This window comes from Pseudopodoces humilis, chromosome 1 (genome assembly GCF_049639895.1).
Source record: "Pseudopodoces humilis isolate 2021_Gansu_Grassland_sample_001 chromosome 1, ASM4963989v1, whole genome shotgun sequence".
NCBI lineage: Eukaryota > Metazoa > Chordata > Aves > Passeriformes > Paridae > Pseudopodoces > Pseudopodoces humilis.
This window is the reverse complement of record NC_142200.1, coordinates 71,121,719-71,137,892: the sequence shown is the minus strand read 5'-3', so window position 1 is coordinate 71,137,892 and position 16,174 is coordinate 71,121,719. Positions and strand designations below refer to the sequence as shown.

General features: G+C 46.4%; 1 protein-coding gene across 1 annotated transcript; it reads left to right on the top strand.

The window, feature by feature from the left end:
- Positions 1-7,499: 7,499 nt before the first annotated feature.
- LOC148185118 (endogenous retrovirus group K member 6 Pro protein-like) lies at positions 7,500-7,850 on the top strand. The gene has a single exon (XM_088052466.1). It carries the CDS (start codon positions 7,500-7,502, stop codon positions 7,848-7,850), a length of 351 nt encoding a protein of 116 aa, XP_087908592.1.
- Positions 7,851-16,174: the final 8,324 nt, after the last annotated feature.

The following is a 16,174-nucleotide window of genomic DNA, read 5'->3' as shown; positions in this document are numbered from 1 at the left end:
TATGGAAGAGGAAACTGGTATGTTTAGTTAAGCATCAAATAATTTATAATCCCTAGCAGAACTCCTTGAGAACATAGAGAGTGACATAGCACTGGAAGGCATAAAGGTTTGTTATTTCCCTTCAGAAAAGCTCTTCTGTCATCAGCACAGTAAAATTATATTAAAAACAGCGTGAAGGTGTGGTAAGTCTTTGGGGAGGATTATTACATTTTCTGCTAGTTTTTAACCTCTTTTTTTCTGTCAGAGGGTTATTTTAAATCTTTCTGAGAACCGTATCTTTAATATTTAATTAAAGGGTTAGCTAAAAGGAACATAGTGGGTGGGTTGCTACCACTTCCCTCCAACCTACTTATTATGTGTCTTCTTAAGTGTGCTTTATATAGTTGGAGCAAACATCATTGCTAAAAATCACTTTCTGGCTGTAGGAGGTTCTCTGCATCACTCAGTGTCTTGGAGCTGTAGGAGAGGCAAATGAAAAAATCTAGAGTGCTTTGAAGCTGTAACAGAAGGGAAACAGAGTGTGTGTGATTATAAGCTGCAGCAACAACTCGTGCAAGGAGGAAAGAAGGCAAAGTACACTGCATGAACTAGGGCAGGATGAAGTTCCTGCTGCACCAAAAATAATACTGCTGCTATTAAAGAGACGATGGCTTATGGCAGGAGCAGTCTGTGCTGGGGGCATGCAGGAAAAAGGGGACAGCAGGGAGTGCAGAAGCTTTGTGCTTCTGAGCAGGGAGGGAGGGAGATGGTTTTAAGAGTGGTTAATTAAGAGAACTATAAAGAGAGTTTGCATTTTTAGGGAAAATTATTTAATGTTTTTTGTCTAGCTGTATGCTAGACAGGTTCTACTTGCAACAGACAAGAAAAGCGACAGAGAAATTGGGAAAGGAAAGATGTATGAGGGGAAGGAAAAGAGGAAGACCTGAGAAGAGAAAGAGAGAGAAAGAAAGTATACTCTGGACAAAATATGACTGGGCAAGTAAAACACAAGACAAAAAATAAAAACTGATAATCAAAGGATACTAAAGGGAGACAGAGTCAGAAGAAGTAGTTTAGGTAGGACATACTGCAGGAACTTACTGCAGAGCTGCTTTCAGGTATCTAAGGTCCAATAATATCCTTTTTGTTTGCATCCCAGAAGGTGAGAGCTTCTTCCATATTCTATCCTTCTGGCAGCTGAGGAGGAAGAATGTTAGGATTTGGAGCTGTGTTGTGGAACACAAGTCAGATTGTCATATAAACCCAAGTGTCATTCCCAGATTGTAAATTCCAGGAGACCAAAATGAAAGCAGATTGGACAGTCATCTGCTTGGTCAAAGTTCCTCAAAATCAAAGAAGTGGGAGGATTTATTTTGCAGACAGCAAACCTCAATATTCCCCATTTATCCAATCAAAAATTTCCTTAGGATTTATTGTAAAATTAGCAGTCAGCACAGGTCCTTCAGCTCTCATTAGACCCATTTTATCAGGAACATTATTTTCCATCTGCTGTCCCCAGAACAGATGATTAATTTGAAACTATCATCTGGGGAAGTGTGAAGCTGTATTGGGAAGTTACTTTCTGGCTTCTTTAGAATATATCCCTTTGGAGGATCTTCTTTGAGTCTGAAAAAGCTATTTGAATGAATACAGGCATTGAGAAAAGCAAGCTCATGATAAAGGAAGAAAGCTGTCTCTGAATACCTAAGTGCTGAAAGATTTCCATAAAGAACAGAATTGAGGATTTATATGGGAATGTATTAGTGTCATTAGAAATCGGTCCTAAGAATTCAACAATCAAAACCTTAGCAGTCAAAGACCTCTTAAATTTATGTTTTTTTTCTGTCACAAACACAGTGTCTCCTTCATTCTAGCCTGAACTTCAGTCCTGAGCCCAGAGAAACATTATGGGTATGGTCTGTTTGGTGCTGTGATACTGTATTATGTTAAAAAAGAGACTTGTTTCAATATCGTTGTTGAAAACAGTGCATAAAATCCTAAAATGAAACTTGTTTAGTGAACAGCAGGGTTGGAACAAAGCCTTTCTAGTATGACAAATACATGTGATATGACAATGTAACATATATATTTATACTTTTAGAAAACTCAGACACTGAGTCACAACTGCCAAGCATTGGTGTGATGGCCAGTACTCTGATGTGCATGCACTTTCCATTCCACAGGAAATTGCAGTAGAAATAGCTTCTTGATAGGCTTACTGTACAGAGAAAAATAATGTATAATTAACTAGCTTTGGGATTTAAATAATTAAATGGGTTTTCTTCTCCACTTTTTTTATTTTCCCCAAGATTTTCAGGCACCCACATGGAGCCACACTGGCAGTATGATCAGCATGGTAATTTACATGACTCCGGTGAGGTCACTGATTATGAACACACTTTTGTTGGAGAAGTTTTTAGAGGATAACTGACTTCCAGCTGAATGCCTAGGTGTGGAGCTTGGCAGATGCACTGAGGATTTACTTGTCAGTGTTACGTAGGCAGATGTGATGCATGCGTAGGCATCCCAAAGCTTAGCTGAAATTGTGGGGAAACATTTGCATAGAGTCAGTGTGAAAAGTTTGTCTCTTCCATGCAGGACATAACTTCTGGCAAAGTTCCTCTGAAACTGTGCTGTGATCTATACAATGGAATTAAGTAGGCCAACCTGCTGGCACAGTACAATGTACCAGTTATGTTTTCCCTCCCTGACAAACACCAACTCAAATAGTCTGCTACAGACAACACGTTTCAGAAGACAACAATTAGTAGCAATGCTGAAGTAAAACTCCTGGATATTATCTCCTCCAGCCTTCCCAGTGCATTCCTGAGGGGAAGATGTAGCCCTGATCTAAGTGAACAAGAGAGACAGAGGGGGCTGTGTACATGCAGTGAGACCATGCCCTGCCCTACAAAGTGCCAGCTGTGAGATGAGGGGGACACCAAGCCTCTGAGCTTACCTAGACAATGTGCACCCCCTCTTGATGTCAAATACTGACCTTGCAAATACTTCACAAACATGCATATTACTTGGATTGAATCCAAGGGTTTGGTATGCCTCTGACCCAAGTTCCTGCTTGCAGAGCATATGGGTTACTAAATATACACTGTGGGTTTTCATAAAGTTAGCAACACAGTTAGTTTTGCTTTACTGGCTCTGAAGAATAAAGTGGCTGTCAAACTAGGTCTGAGCACAAATAGGTTGGAAGTGAGTCACCTGCTGTTATGAGAACAGTTGCACTGTAGGGGTGGTTTCATCCTTAAAGGGTGGAGGTGAGGTATTGAGATAGTCACCAGTAGGACATTGCAAGAAGTAAAAAGACAGCCTGCCTATGTCACATGTGTGTTCCACATTACTGACTGCTTAATTGCATCTTCTTATGTGTACATTGTTCTGCTTTGTAAATTTTAGCCCCTTCAAAGTTTTACTCATATGCTAAGGAAATATTAAGCAAGTCATGTAAATTTGCATTAAAAGCCTTCATTTCAATCTGGAAGCATGCAAATGCCATGCTGATGTCTGTCAAATTTCACCAGGAGCTTCCTCACACAAGTCATGAACAAATCAGTGATGTCGGTAGTTAATACAAGAATAGAACCCCTGGAATTTGGATGTTTGGCTGTCTTTTCACTGATTGCTTTGTCTTTTGGTTTGACTGACTGCAGACAAGAACGTCAAGCTAACAGCAGTGGAACTGTCATAGCATTTGTTTATTTATAACAGTTCCTTTAGTTCATGCTGCTAAATAAGATGGCAATAAATATTCATTGCAGTTGTGCTTCACCAAACAGAAATTCAAAGATAACTCCTCCTCTGAAAACTTTGCATTTTATACTCAGTGTTTGCGACCACACATAGCATTCGTTATCTGTTGCTGTTAAATATTCCTGTATTTTCTCATTTAGTGACCTCCTGTGTTTTAAATTATTTGTGGTTCTTTAACAGAAATATGTGAAGTATATTACAGGTCCTCTTGGCAAAAATCAGTGAAATGTAACTGAAACAATTCTAGTTGCCTGGGTGATTTAGAAGCATACTTCACTTGCCATTTGCATTAGCAAGATCTGCAGGCTTTTACTAAATATTCCTCAGCAAAACCAAGACTTCTATTTCAGCAAAAAATCCATTCTGGTATGGATTAGCATGTGTCTCAGGAATGAAAGCAGACCATCTTTACAAGAAATTTAAACCATTTATGCCAGGATCATTTAGTTCTTGAAAATGCATGGTAACAATACAACATAGGTAATACCTTGTGGGTACTCAGGAGCCCACTGGGCCCGAGATCCTGGCTCTTCCCTGGAGAGGAGATACCTCTCTGTAAGAGAGACACAATGTGTCGCTCCCAGGGGTCTTTGAGTTAGATATGTTAAACTGTTGTGTTTCATTGGTGTTCTCCCCTGCTGTCCCACCCCAATACATGTATCTCAGGCTTCCCCCCGCCCCTCTCCTTCTCCATAAATACCCTGGCTTTTCCCCTGTTTGGGAGATTCGCTGTTACCGGCACCCTTCGCCGAAGCTCTGCCTGAATAAAGGCTTGTGCCTCGGTGGAATGCTGGACCAGCTTTCTCGTCCCTGCTTCCTGTGTTGCCTGCCTGCCGCCGCTGCCGAGCCGAGCCGAGCTGAGCTGAGCTGAAATCACTACTACTACTGAGCTGAGCTGGAATCACTCGACCGCTCGAAGCTGCTCATGCGCTTCGGGCCGGCCCTTCTCAGGGCTGTTTCTCTAGAGAAGTCGTGGTGCTCCGGGCTTTCCGTCACCGAGGCAACTGGCGACCCAAACGTGGGGCCTTTGAAGAAGCCCCGAAGAAGCGTCCGCTCGCAGTTTTAGCTGCGAAGCAAGCCGCCGTTTGAGCCGTCGCCCCTCGAGGAAGCTTCCTTGTGTTCTAGCAAGAAGCGATCCAAGAGGCTGCGACCGGGACCCTCGTCTGACCATCTCGGGCAAGGAAAGCCCCTGAGGACCGGCCCCCAGGTGACCACCCACCCAGCAGCTTTTTTTTCGCCCGCCGGCATCTGCCGAAGAGAAATTGTAAGTGTATCCCGTGAAAGGGTTTTTTTTCGGGCTTTTTTTTCTTTTTTTCTTTGCTGTTTTACTGCTGGGTGGGGAGTGAAAAAGGATGGGGAATGAGTCCTCTGTACGGAGACTGACCCCACCTGAGAGGGACTTTTATATCCAAGTTGTAGCTACCCTAAAAGCGGGAAATTTTAAGTTTTCTAAAGGGGATTTAAAAAGATTTATTCATTGGGTTTTTAAACATTTTAAGATTAATTCGGACTCTGCTAAATCAGGAATTTTTTGGGATAATGTGGGAAGAAAGTTATATACAGTTCAAGCTAAAGGGGATTTTTCTGTTGCAAAATTTCTTCCTGTGTTTCAAAATATTATTTTCTCATTGGAAAAAGAGGGAAAAAAAGAAGAGGGAGTTTTGGGTTCCCAGTTAAACCCCTCAACCCCGTCAGCCCCTCCAGGTGTCCCTGAACCCCTTTCCCTATCTGAGAGTCAGTCGGGGGGTGGACATTGCCCCCAGGCACAGAGCTGCTGCCGTCTCTCTGACACCCCCCTACCGTCTCTCTACCCGTACCAGGGCAGCAGTGGCCATGCTGCTCTGGGTCTTTCCTCTACCCTCTCCCCTATGCCCTCACACCCGGTTGTGTCCCCCCCAGTTCCTAGCGTTAGCACAGGTGGCGCCAGCAGTGTGGCCAGCCCCGCCATTTTGTCCCACTCCCACCCCTGTTTTCCCGCCCTCGATGCCCAAAATGGCCACTTTCTCGCCTTCACCCCTTCTCTTCCTGCCCCGTCCTGTTCCTCCTCCCCCCCCACTGCGTCGTTGGGTGTAACCGCGTTGGGCCCTGCCCCATCCATCAGGAAATCCCTCCCCGTTGCGGACCCCGGTCCTGTCCCTTTGTGCCGGGGCCCCGCCCCCAGCAGCGCACCCACTCCAGGGACCCAGTGCCCCGGAGGTCGGGGCGGCTCCGGCCAGAGCGGGGCCATCTCGGCTTCCCCACCCAGCCACAAAAGGGCCAGCTCTAAGCACCCGAGCCGGCCCCGCGCTGCTACCAAGCGCCCCCCATATCCACTAGGAGATGAGAGCAGTGAATCTTCTTATTCAGATTCTGAGTATGAAGACCACTGGGCTGAGGTGCAGAGGGAAGCCACACAGGCGGGGAACTCAGCCCTGTCCCGGAAAATACTTGCCTTTCCTGTAATGATGAAGAGACAGGACAGGGGCACAGGTTGCTGCATGGGAACCCCTTCACTATAGGGAACTGCAGGAACTTTGCAAAGCTGCCGAAGAACATGGCAGGGGTTCACATTTTTTTAAGCATTTGCTAGAAGCTTCCTTCTCTGCCCACGTCATGGTCCCCCATGACATCAAGAATATTATGAACTGCCTTCTCTCTCCAGCAGAATACATGTTGTGGGAGAGGCAGTGGAAGAAACATTTAAAGCAATTGGCAGATGTTTATGCTAAAGATGCTAACAGACCTAATTTTACTTTAGAACAATTAGAAGGAGAAGGAGATTTCCAAAAGCCCTGAGATCAGGCCCGGGATCTGCCTGAAGCAGCCTTACAGGATATAGCTAATGCTGCTAAGATATCTCTTTTTACCACCCCTGATGATAAAGTGCCAACACAGTGCTTCACCAATATTAAGCAAGGGACAACTGACTCTTTTATTAAGTATATTGATAAGTTAAAAGTGGCCATTGAAAAGCAGATAGAGAGCCCACAGGCACAAAAGGAATTATTAGTAAAAATAGCAATGGCCAATGCTAATCAGGAGTGCAAAGCAGTTTTGCGAGCCCTCCCACTGGACCCTGAACCAACCATAGATCAGATGGTTGAAGCCTGCACCAAGCACTCCTCTGCCTCAAGTGAGAATACAGTGGCACTTGCAGTGGCTAAAGGAGTGGCAGAGGCGATATCTGGAGCTTATGCTGCAGACCCCAATAGAAATTGTTATTTTAATTGTGGCGAGCCTGGACATTTTTTCAAAGACTGTCCAGAGAGACATTTTATACAACTGCCAGCCCACCAACGGTTACCCAGTCAAAACTGGCATTCAGGAAACTTCAAGCAGAGCGCAGAACGGCCCCGCACTTCGACATCAAATCAAATGCCGCACCGCTCCACCCCTCCTGCCAAACCCACCATCCTGCCTCCACGGGGACCCCGATATTAAGCCCAGCAGGTGGAGCGCTTCAGATGGGAACCCGGCGCCAACTGGTAACTAGACTCTCTTTACATATGAAGGGTGACTGTATTTACAAAATCCCCACAGGGAAACGTGGACCACCAGGCGGTCCCTCTAACATCTTAATACTTGGGGATCCTACCAACTGTCCAGGGCAAATTCATACTGTTCCTGAGGTCCAGACTCTATACCCTGGAGATGAAATTTCCATCTCTCTGACCTGCATAGACCCTCCTTATTATTTAAAGGAACAGACTCCTGTGGCACAGGCCTTTTTACTTCCTAGTGACTGCCCAGATCATGTTCCCCTCAACCCCAGCGCTATGTGGACTCAGGTTGTGGGCTCCTGCAAACCTATTGTGGACTGCAGCCTATTTTGTTATGGAGAAAGGATTCAGCGCCCAGGAATGCTAGACACTGGAGCAGATGTTACCATCATCGCCCGCTCCGAGTGGCCAGACAATTGGGAATTACAGCCTGTAGCAGGCATGATTTCAGGAATTGGAGGGATGACAGCCTCCATGAGGAGCAAACGGAATATTGTCATCGAAGGACCTGAGGGACAAATGGCAACCATCAGGCCATTTGTGGTGAGAGCACCAATCACCCTCTGGGGACGGGATCTCCTGTCCCAATGGGGGGCTTCTCTGCGGATTCCCAGCAGGGATTTTTAGTGGGGGTCACTGAGAAGCGCGCCATGCCTACCATCCCCCAACTCACCTGGAAACAGCACCATCCAGTGTGGGTTGATCAGTGGCCCCTATCTGAGACCAAACTGCGCGCACTGGAAGCCCTTGTGGAAGAGCAGCTTGCCAAGGGCCACATCACTGAGTCCAACAGTCCTTGGAACTCCCCTGTCTTTGTCCTATACAAACCAGGCAAAGACAGGTGGAGACTCCTTCAGGACCTCCGGAAGATCAACGATGTCATTGAGGATATGGGACCCCTCCAGCCTGGCATGCCTTCCCCTTCAATACTCCCCCGGGATTGGAAGCTGGCAGTCATTGACATAAAGGACTGTTTTTTCAACATACCCCTCCATCCTCAGGACGCCCCCAGATTTGCATTCTCGGTTCCCTTTCCAAACAGACAAGCACCTTTAAAAAGATACCATTGGCTGGTCCTTCCTCAGGGGATGAAAAATTCTCCTACCATCTGCCAGTGGTATGTGGCCCACATCCTGTCACCTGTGAGGACCCTGTTCCCAGATGCTGTCATCCTCCACTACATGGATGACATCCTGGTTTGTGCTGCTGACGATGACTATCTGCACCGGTCTTTACAAAAAACTATCCAGATAATTGAGGACGCTTGATTTGAGATCTGTGAGGACAAGATCCAGCACACCTGCCCTTCGACCTACCTGGGACTCCGGATCTGTGAACGGACCATCGTGCCCCAGCAGCTGACCATCAAAGACAACCCCAAGACCCTGCGTGACCTACATCAGCTCTGCAGGTCCATCAACTGGATACGCCCTCTGCTTGGGGTAACAACAGAAGTCCTTGCAGCGCTCTTCAACCTGCTCCGTGGCAGCGAGGTCCTCGACTCACCACGCTCCCTCACGCCGGAGGCCCGGGAATCCATCACCAAGGTCCAGGAGGCCCTGTCTTCACGGCAAGCCCACCGCTATGAGCCCAGCCTGCCCTTCCAGCTGGTTATCCTGGGTAAGGCCCTGCGCTTACACGCACTCATTTTTCAATGGGACATGGCATGACATCTCCTTATCATCAAGTGGATCTTTACACATAACCAGCCCACTAAGACTATTACTGCTCCGCAGGAAATCATAGCTGAACTCATTAAAAGAGCTAGAGTCCGTCTCCGTACTCTTGCAGCCTGTGAGTTCTCCTGCATCTTCCTCCCATTGGCAACTGGAAGTTTGGAGCCTTTGCTCCAAACCAATGAGAGCCTTCAGTTTGCTCTCGATAGCTATTCAGGCCAAATTTCTATACACCCACCTGGCCACGGACTTTTCAAAACCACATTTAATTTGGTCCCCAAATCATTACAGAGCAAAACACCGCTCCAGGCCCTGACAGTTTTCACAGATGGCTCAGGGAAATCCCACAAGTCAGTCGTGACTTGGAAGGACCCCAGGACACAGAAATGGGAGTCTGATGTCCAACTGGTTGAGGGATCACCACAGATTGCTGAATTAGCAGCTGTTGTCAGAGCTTTTGAGAAATTCCAAGAACCTTTCAATCTGGTGACTGATTCGGCTTATGTGGCTGGAATAGCTATGAGAGCAGAACATGCATTTCTAAAAGAGGTCACTAACCCAAATTTATACAAATTGCTTTCTGAATTAGTATATCTTATCTCTCACAGAAAGCAACCTTACTATGTCATGCATGTGAGGGCGCACACAGACCTCCCAGGTGCCATTGCTGAAGGAAACAGGAGGGCAGACGCCTTAGCCATACCTGCTGAGGCAGCCAATGTCCCTGACATTTTCGCACAAGCAAAATTGTCCCACCAGTTCTTCCACCAAAACGTGCCTGCACTGATGAGAATGTTCAGGCTACCCAGAGACCAGGCTAGAGCAACAGTTGCCACCTGTCCTAATTGCCAATCTTTCCAAGTACCGGTCGTTAACTCCAGGGTTAACCCCCGAGGACTGAACAGCTGCCAGATATGGCAAACTGATGTCACTCACATCCCATCCTTCAGGAGAGTCAAATATGTACATGTCTCTGTAGACACCTTCTCTGGTGCAGTGTTTGCCTCAGCCCATGCAGGAGAAAATGCCAAGCACACCATCCGACATTTTCTCCTTGCTTTTGCTACCCTGGGAGTCCCAGAACAAATTAAAACAGACAATGGACCTGCTTACACCTCTCACAAATTAAGAGACTTTTACAATGAGTGGGGGGTGAAACACACCACGGGCATTCCTCATTCTCCTACAGGGCAATCAATAGTAGAGAGAACCTACCAAAACCTAAAGAGAGTCCTTGATCACCAGCGGGGAGGAACAGAAATCATTCCCCCCATTGAGAGGCTCTGTAAGGCTCTATATGTCATGAACTTTCTAAATTGCTCGCCTACAGAGCCTGACCCCCCTGTAATACAGCACTTCTCTAATTCAACTCATGCCAAACTCACAGAAAAGCCACCGGTGCTGATCAAGGATCCTGAATCACAACTGACATCAGGACCTTTCCCACTGATTACCTGGGGGAGACGGTACGCATGTGTATCCACACCATCAGGACCTAAGTGGCTCCCAGGGAAAAATGTGAAACCTTATTTAGGCCCTACAAACCCTGCACCAGATTCAGAACTTTCAAAGTCTCCTGAGACCCACACAGGTCCAGAAAAACAGCAGTCCACTGCAGCCTGGAAACGGAGACGTCGTCAGAGTCCACCGAACCGACCTGCCACCAGACCAACAACCAGACAGAGGCCAAACTGTCCTGCTACCAGGGCCGCAACGAGACGACTACCAGCGTCACGCCTGACACCATGACAGTACACAAGTCTTCTTAACTCCCTCCCCCTTCCCCTTCTTGCCCTCGTTGCCTAGCCCAAATTGTTAGTTTGCACCAAAGTGCACCTCTGTGCTGCTGCTGGTGTCGGGTCATGTGTCCCCAATACACAGAATAACCTCGCTTATAATTGCTTCGGTTTTTTTTTTGTTTTCTTGGTTTTTTTTTAAAGAGGAGGGAGACAGGAGAGGAAAGGGAGAAAGAAAATAGCTCCCCCCCCTCCAAAAATCAGAGCTAATCTTTTATGTCCTGTTATATAAAATGGAGAGCAAAACCATCCTTGAGTTCCTGATGTTCCTGATTATCTGGATGCTCCTGAAAACATCAGCTATGGATGCCTGGCTAGTAGCACAGCCCCAGGAGAACATGTGGATCACCCTCACAAAGACGCTCCAACAAGAACACATGTGCTTGTCCATGGGCAGTGCCACCAACCCTCTGTCATCCTGCCTGGTAGGGATTCCTTTGAAGCCCCATGAATATCCTTTCACAGGGAAAGAACCCAACCCAGTAGACACTTGGGACGAGTGGACAAAGATCTTGCCCCATGCACCAGAGGAACCCCAGGAATTAGAGCTTTTGGGATCCTCCAAAGCTACCTATTGCATAAATTTTAATTATCACCCAGTAACCAATGCATGACCTGCCTCGAAATACCAAAAGGCAATTAAATCAAGGAAAAATGTGACTCCCAACAGTAAAATTTACAGTCAGTCCAAATGGTGCAATTACACCAGCAGCACACGATCCACCTCCTCTCTCTATCCCAGAGTGCTGCCCCGGGGAGTGTTCTTGATCTGTGGGGATAGAGTGTGGGCAGGAATCCCTTCCCGACTCCGGGGAGGTCCTTGCACGCTTGGACAGCTTACCATCCTCACTCCAAATTCAACTCTAATACATGATTGGCTGAAAAAGAATGAATTGGCCCGCCAAAAGAAAGATCTCGCCCAATTAGATGAAAATTGCAATAGCCAAATTAAAGATCGGTCCTACACAAAGAGGGTGGTGATGTCAGCATTTTTGCTGTGGGCAGCTGCTGCTAGAGCCCTTGGTGAGCCTTCTCACCTGGAGTGTTGGCTTGGTAAGCAGGCCATCTGGACCTCCTCTGTCCTGAGTGACCTCCTGACAGATGAAGAGACTGTTAGGCATGCCACGCTACAAAACCGAGCTGCCATAGACTTTCTGCTCCTGGCCCATGGACACGGCTGTGAGGAATCAGATGGTTTGTGCTGCTTTAACCTCTCCAGCCCCAGTGAAGGCATCCACGCCCGCATCCAGAGACTCCAACATGCAGTCCAAAAACTCCAGACTGAAAAGGAACCCCAGTGGCTTGAAGAACTTTTTGTGATCTGGGGACTCAAGAGATGGGTTGCCTCTGTCCTCAAGAACATTTTTTTGGTTTTCTTGATTGTTATTATCTTCCTAAGTATGTTTTCATGTTTTAAGAAGCTATCAGCTAACTCTCTAGGAGATGCCTTTTTAATAAGTAAAGAAGGGGGAGTTGTGTGTACAGAGGAGCCCGCTGGGCCCGAGATCCTGGCTCTTCCCTGGAGAGGAGATACTTCTCTGTAAGAGAGACACAATGTGTCGCTCCCAGGGGTCTTTGAGTTAGATATGTTAAACTGTTGTGTTTCATTGGTGTTCTCCCCTGCTGTCCCACCCCAATACATGTATCTCGGGCTTCCCCCCTCCCCTCTCCTTCTCCATAAATACCCTGGCTTTTCCCCTGTTTGGGAGATTCGCTGTTACCGGCACCCTTCGCCGAAGCTCTGCCTGAATAAAGGCTTGTGCCTCGGTGGAATGCTGGACCAGCTTTCTCGTCCCTGCTTCCTGTGTTGCCTGCCTGCCGCCGCTGCCTAGCCGAGCCGAGCTGAGCTGAAATCACTACTACTACTGAGCTGAGCTGGAATCACTCGACCGCTCGAAGCTGCTCACGCGCTTCGGGCCGGCCCTTCTCAGGGCTGTTTCTCTAGAGAAGTCGCGGTGCTCCGGGCTTTCCGTCACCGAGGCAACACCTTATACTGGATGAGGTTTTATATATTTGATTGTTATATAAATATACTTTTGCAATGTATTAATAGAATTTATGATAATCCAAACTGAGAGGAGTGATTGATATCCTCGAAGGCGGAGCTCACATTCAGAAAGACCTGGAGAAGCTGAAGGAATAGGCCAACAGGAACTTTATTAAGTTTGACAGTGACAGGCATCAGACTCTGTATTCAAATGGAGCCAATCAACTGACCAGGACAGGCTGGGGCTGTCTGGCAACACTGCAGGAAAGAACTTGAAGTCCCGGGAAGACACAATTTACAAGGGATCAGCACTGCACCCCTATCTCAAGGTCTCAAGGAAGACCAGCCACACACTGGGCTGTACTGGCAAAGGCATTTCCAGCTGGTCAAGGAGCATGATTCTTTTCCTCAGTTGTGAGTTGACATCTGAAGTACTATGTCCAGTTTTGGACCCCCAGAACATGGCACATTTTGACAAATTGAAGGGGCACCAAGAGGATTCAGGGTCTGGAGCCTGTGATGTGCAGGAGGAGGATGAGAGAGCAGCTTCTTCTTAGACTGCAAAGAGAAGGCTGGGAGAGGGGGCTGACAGCAGTCTTGCACTACCTGGAAAGGGATTACAGAGAATATGCATGAAGCCACTTCTCTGAGGTGAACAAAGAGAAAGAGGTAGTAGATGCAAATTGCAGGAAGCAAGGTCCCATCTTGATGAAGGAAAGAATGTTTTCCAACCATGCAAGCAGGCAAACACTAGAGTAGGTTGCCCAGAAATAGTGGAATCTCCACTGTGGGAGATTTTTGGGACTCAGCTGCATAGTGCCCTGAATAACCTGATCCATGCTTGAAGCAGACCATTTTTGACCAGAGATCTCCATAGGTCTTTTCCAAACTTAATGTTTCCATGATTCTGTTATATTATGTGTATTATAAAATTCTGCTCTTCAGAGATATTGGAAGAACAAAATTTTGTAGCTAAAAATATGACTGATTCATAAAGCCGCTAATCTCCAGAAAGTATAAAGTATCCCTTTCCAAGCACCCTGTGCTCTAACTTCACTGCATGGATGTTGAAGTATGAAGTTGTACAAACAGCTGCTGAAGGTGTCAGTAATTCACACTAAAATTCTTGCATACCTACACCAGCTATGACTCCACTGTTACAAATATTTTCCATGTAAACGGGTGTTTTGAGAGAACTTTTAATTCTGCTTTCCCTGAAGAACTTCAAGCTTAGCAGGTTTGTCATGTTGTTTTCCTGCAATGCAGGATTGAAAAATACTTCCGTCAATAGAAGTCATGGAAAGCAAACCTGGAGCTTACAGAGGGGATCTTCTGCAAGAAAAATATTTAAATTACAGAAAGCAAGCTACCTCAGTTGAAGTTGTGTCACAGTGCAAGTGTTTCATGATTGCTAAGGTGAGCTATCATCCTTGAGCTCTTAGAGCCAAAGCTTCTGTTCTCAATAATACTATAGTTTTACCTCCTCTAAACATTTTGCAAATTAACATTTGAGGAGAAAAGAATTTTGGTGACATTTCTGATAGGGACTTCCTCCTGTAATATGTCATATCATAGAATCATAGAATGTGCTGAGTTAGAAGGGACCCACCAGGATCATCAAGTCCAACTTTTGGCCCATGGGACAGGCAAAGAGTCACACCATGTGCCTGAGAGTGTTGTCCAAAGACTGCTTGAACTCTGTCAAGCTTTATGTTGTTACTGCTTCCCTTGGGAGCCTGTTCCAGGGCCTGACCACCCTCTGGGTAAAGAGCATTTTCCTAACATCTAACCTAAACCTGCCCTGACACAACTTTGAGCCATCGTGTCCAATTCTGTCACTGGTCACCACAGAGATCAGTGCCTGACCCTCATCTTCCTCTCACAAGGAAGTTGTAACTGAAGTGAGGTCACCACTTGGTCTCTTCTTCTTCAGACTGGACAGACCAAGTGACCTCAGCTGCTCCTCATAGGGCTTCCCCTTGAAGCCCTTCACCATTTTTGTTGCTCTCCTTGGATGCTCCTAATAGTTTAATGTCCTTCTTACATTGTGGTACCCAAAACTGCACACAGCACTTGAGGTGAGGCCACCCCAGACCAGAGCACAGCAGGACAATCCCCTCCCTTGCCCTGCTGGTGATGCTGCACCTGATGCCCCCCAGGGTGTGGTTGGTGCTCCTGGCTGCCAGGGGCACTGCTGACTCATGTTCAACCATTTCATCAACCAGGACCCCCAGGCACCTTTCTGTAGCACTGCTTTCCAGCATGTCATTCCCCAGTCTGTACCTACATCCAGAATAGCCCCATCCCAGGTTCAGAATCCAACACTTGACCTTGTTAAAATTCATACAGTTGGTGATTGCCCATCTCTGTAATTTTTTGAGGTGTCTCTGCAGTGCCTCTCTGCCCATGAGGAAGTTCCTCCCAGTTTAGTGTCATTTGCAAACTTAGTATTTCTTCAAGTCCTGCATCCAAGTCATGTCACAGTACAGTTCTGCTTTGCATTTGCCGTCCACATTCTGCTGCACAACAGATCCCAATTTGGTCAATACATGTACTTCCTCTGTCCACCTCATAGGGTCAAAGGCCCTACAGGCAATATGAGGTCCTGGATTTACCTTTCCTTCCCTGCTCCCTCCTATGCTTTACATCACTGCACTTGAATACAAAAGCCTTCTCTGATTTCACTTATTTTGACCCCATTTCTAAGATAAAGTTCTGTTGTCAAGTACCCTGAGCACTTGGAAAAACAAAGGGACGGAACAAAGGGCTCATGTGTTCCAAGTGAGTTGCCCTAGAGCACAGCTGGTAATTCAAGTATTCTCTAGTTGCCACAGTGAATAGTGCTGTGATTCAGCTCCCTTATCCTCTGCATCCTGCAAAATGGAGTCATACTGTAAGTGCCGTCAGTCAGAATGTTAAGCACTGCAAGAGCAGTTTTGCTGCTCTCTTTGTGAGCACAAGTAGTACCCAGACTTTACAGGGCTCTTGCATCTGTGTTGAATTGCTTCTCCCCTCTCCTCCATCACCAAGCAGAAAAAAATCTGACCCTCATCCTGTCCTTCTGAACAGTTACTCTATGGGCAGTCAGTTATTCCTGATGTACTTTTAATTTTGATAAGTATTTTTATTTGGTATTTACTTCTATACATATATATGTGTGTGTGTGTGTGTGTGTGTGTGTGTGTGTATGTATGTATGTACGTATGTATGTATATGTATATGTATATATACACACATATATAGGTGAACCCTGGACCCAAATCATGACCAAAAATGAAACAGACTCTGTTCTGGTATTCTTTGGACCATAACACCCATGACGTTATGAGGTTTTCAGACCTGGGGCATAACTACATAGACATCTTCTGCAGGACTTGGGGTAGAAATAACAACTTTATCTAGGGCCATTTCTGCTCTTCTTTCTGTGTTGGCAGTAATAAATTTAAAGGTTCCTGCCTGCTGGAAATGACCTGAAGAGTCCAAGTATTTTGT

What these genes read in the sequence shown, in the direction of transcription:
- LOC148185118 (XM_088052466.1), top strand. Translation starts at nt 7,500, where the DNA reads ATGTGGACTCAGGTTGTGGGCTCCTGCAAACCTATTGTGGACTGCAGC.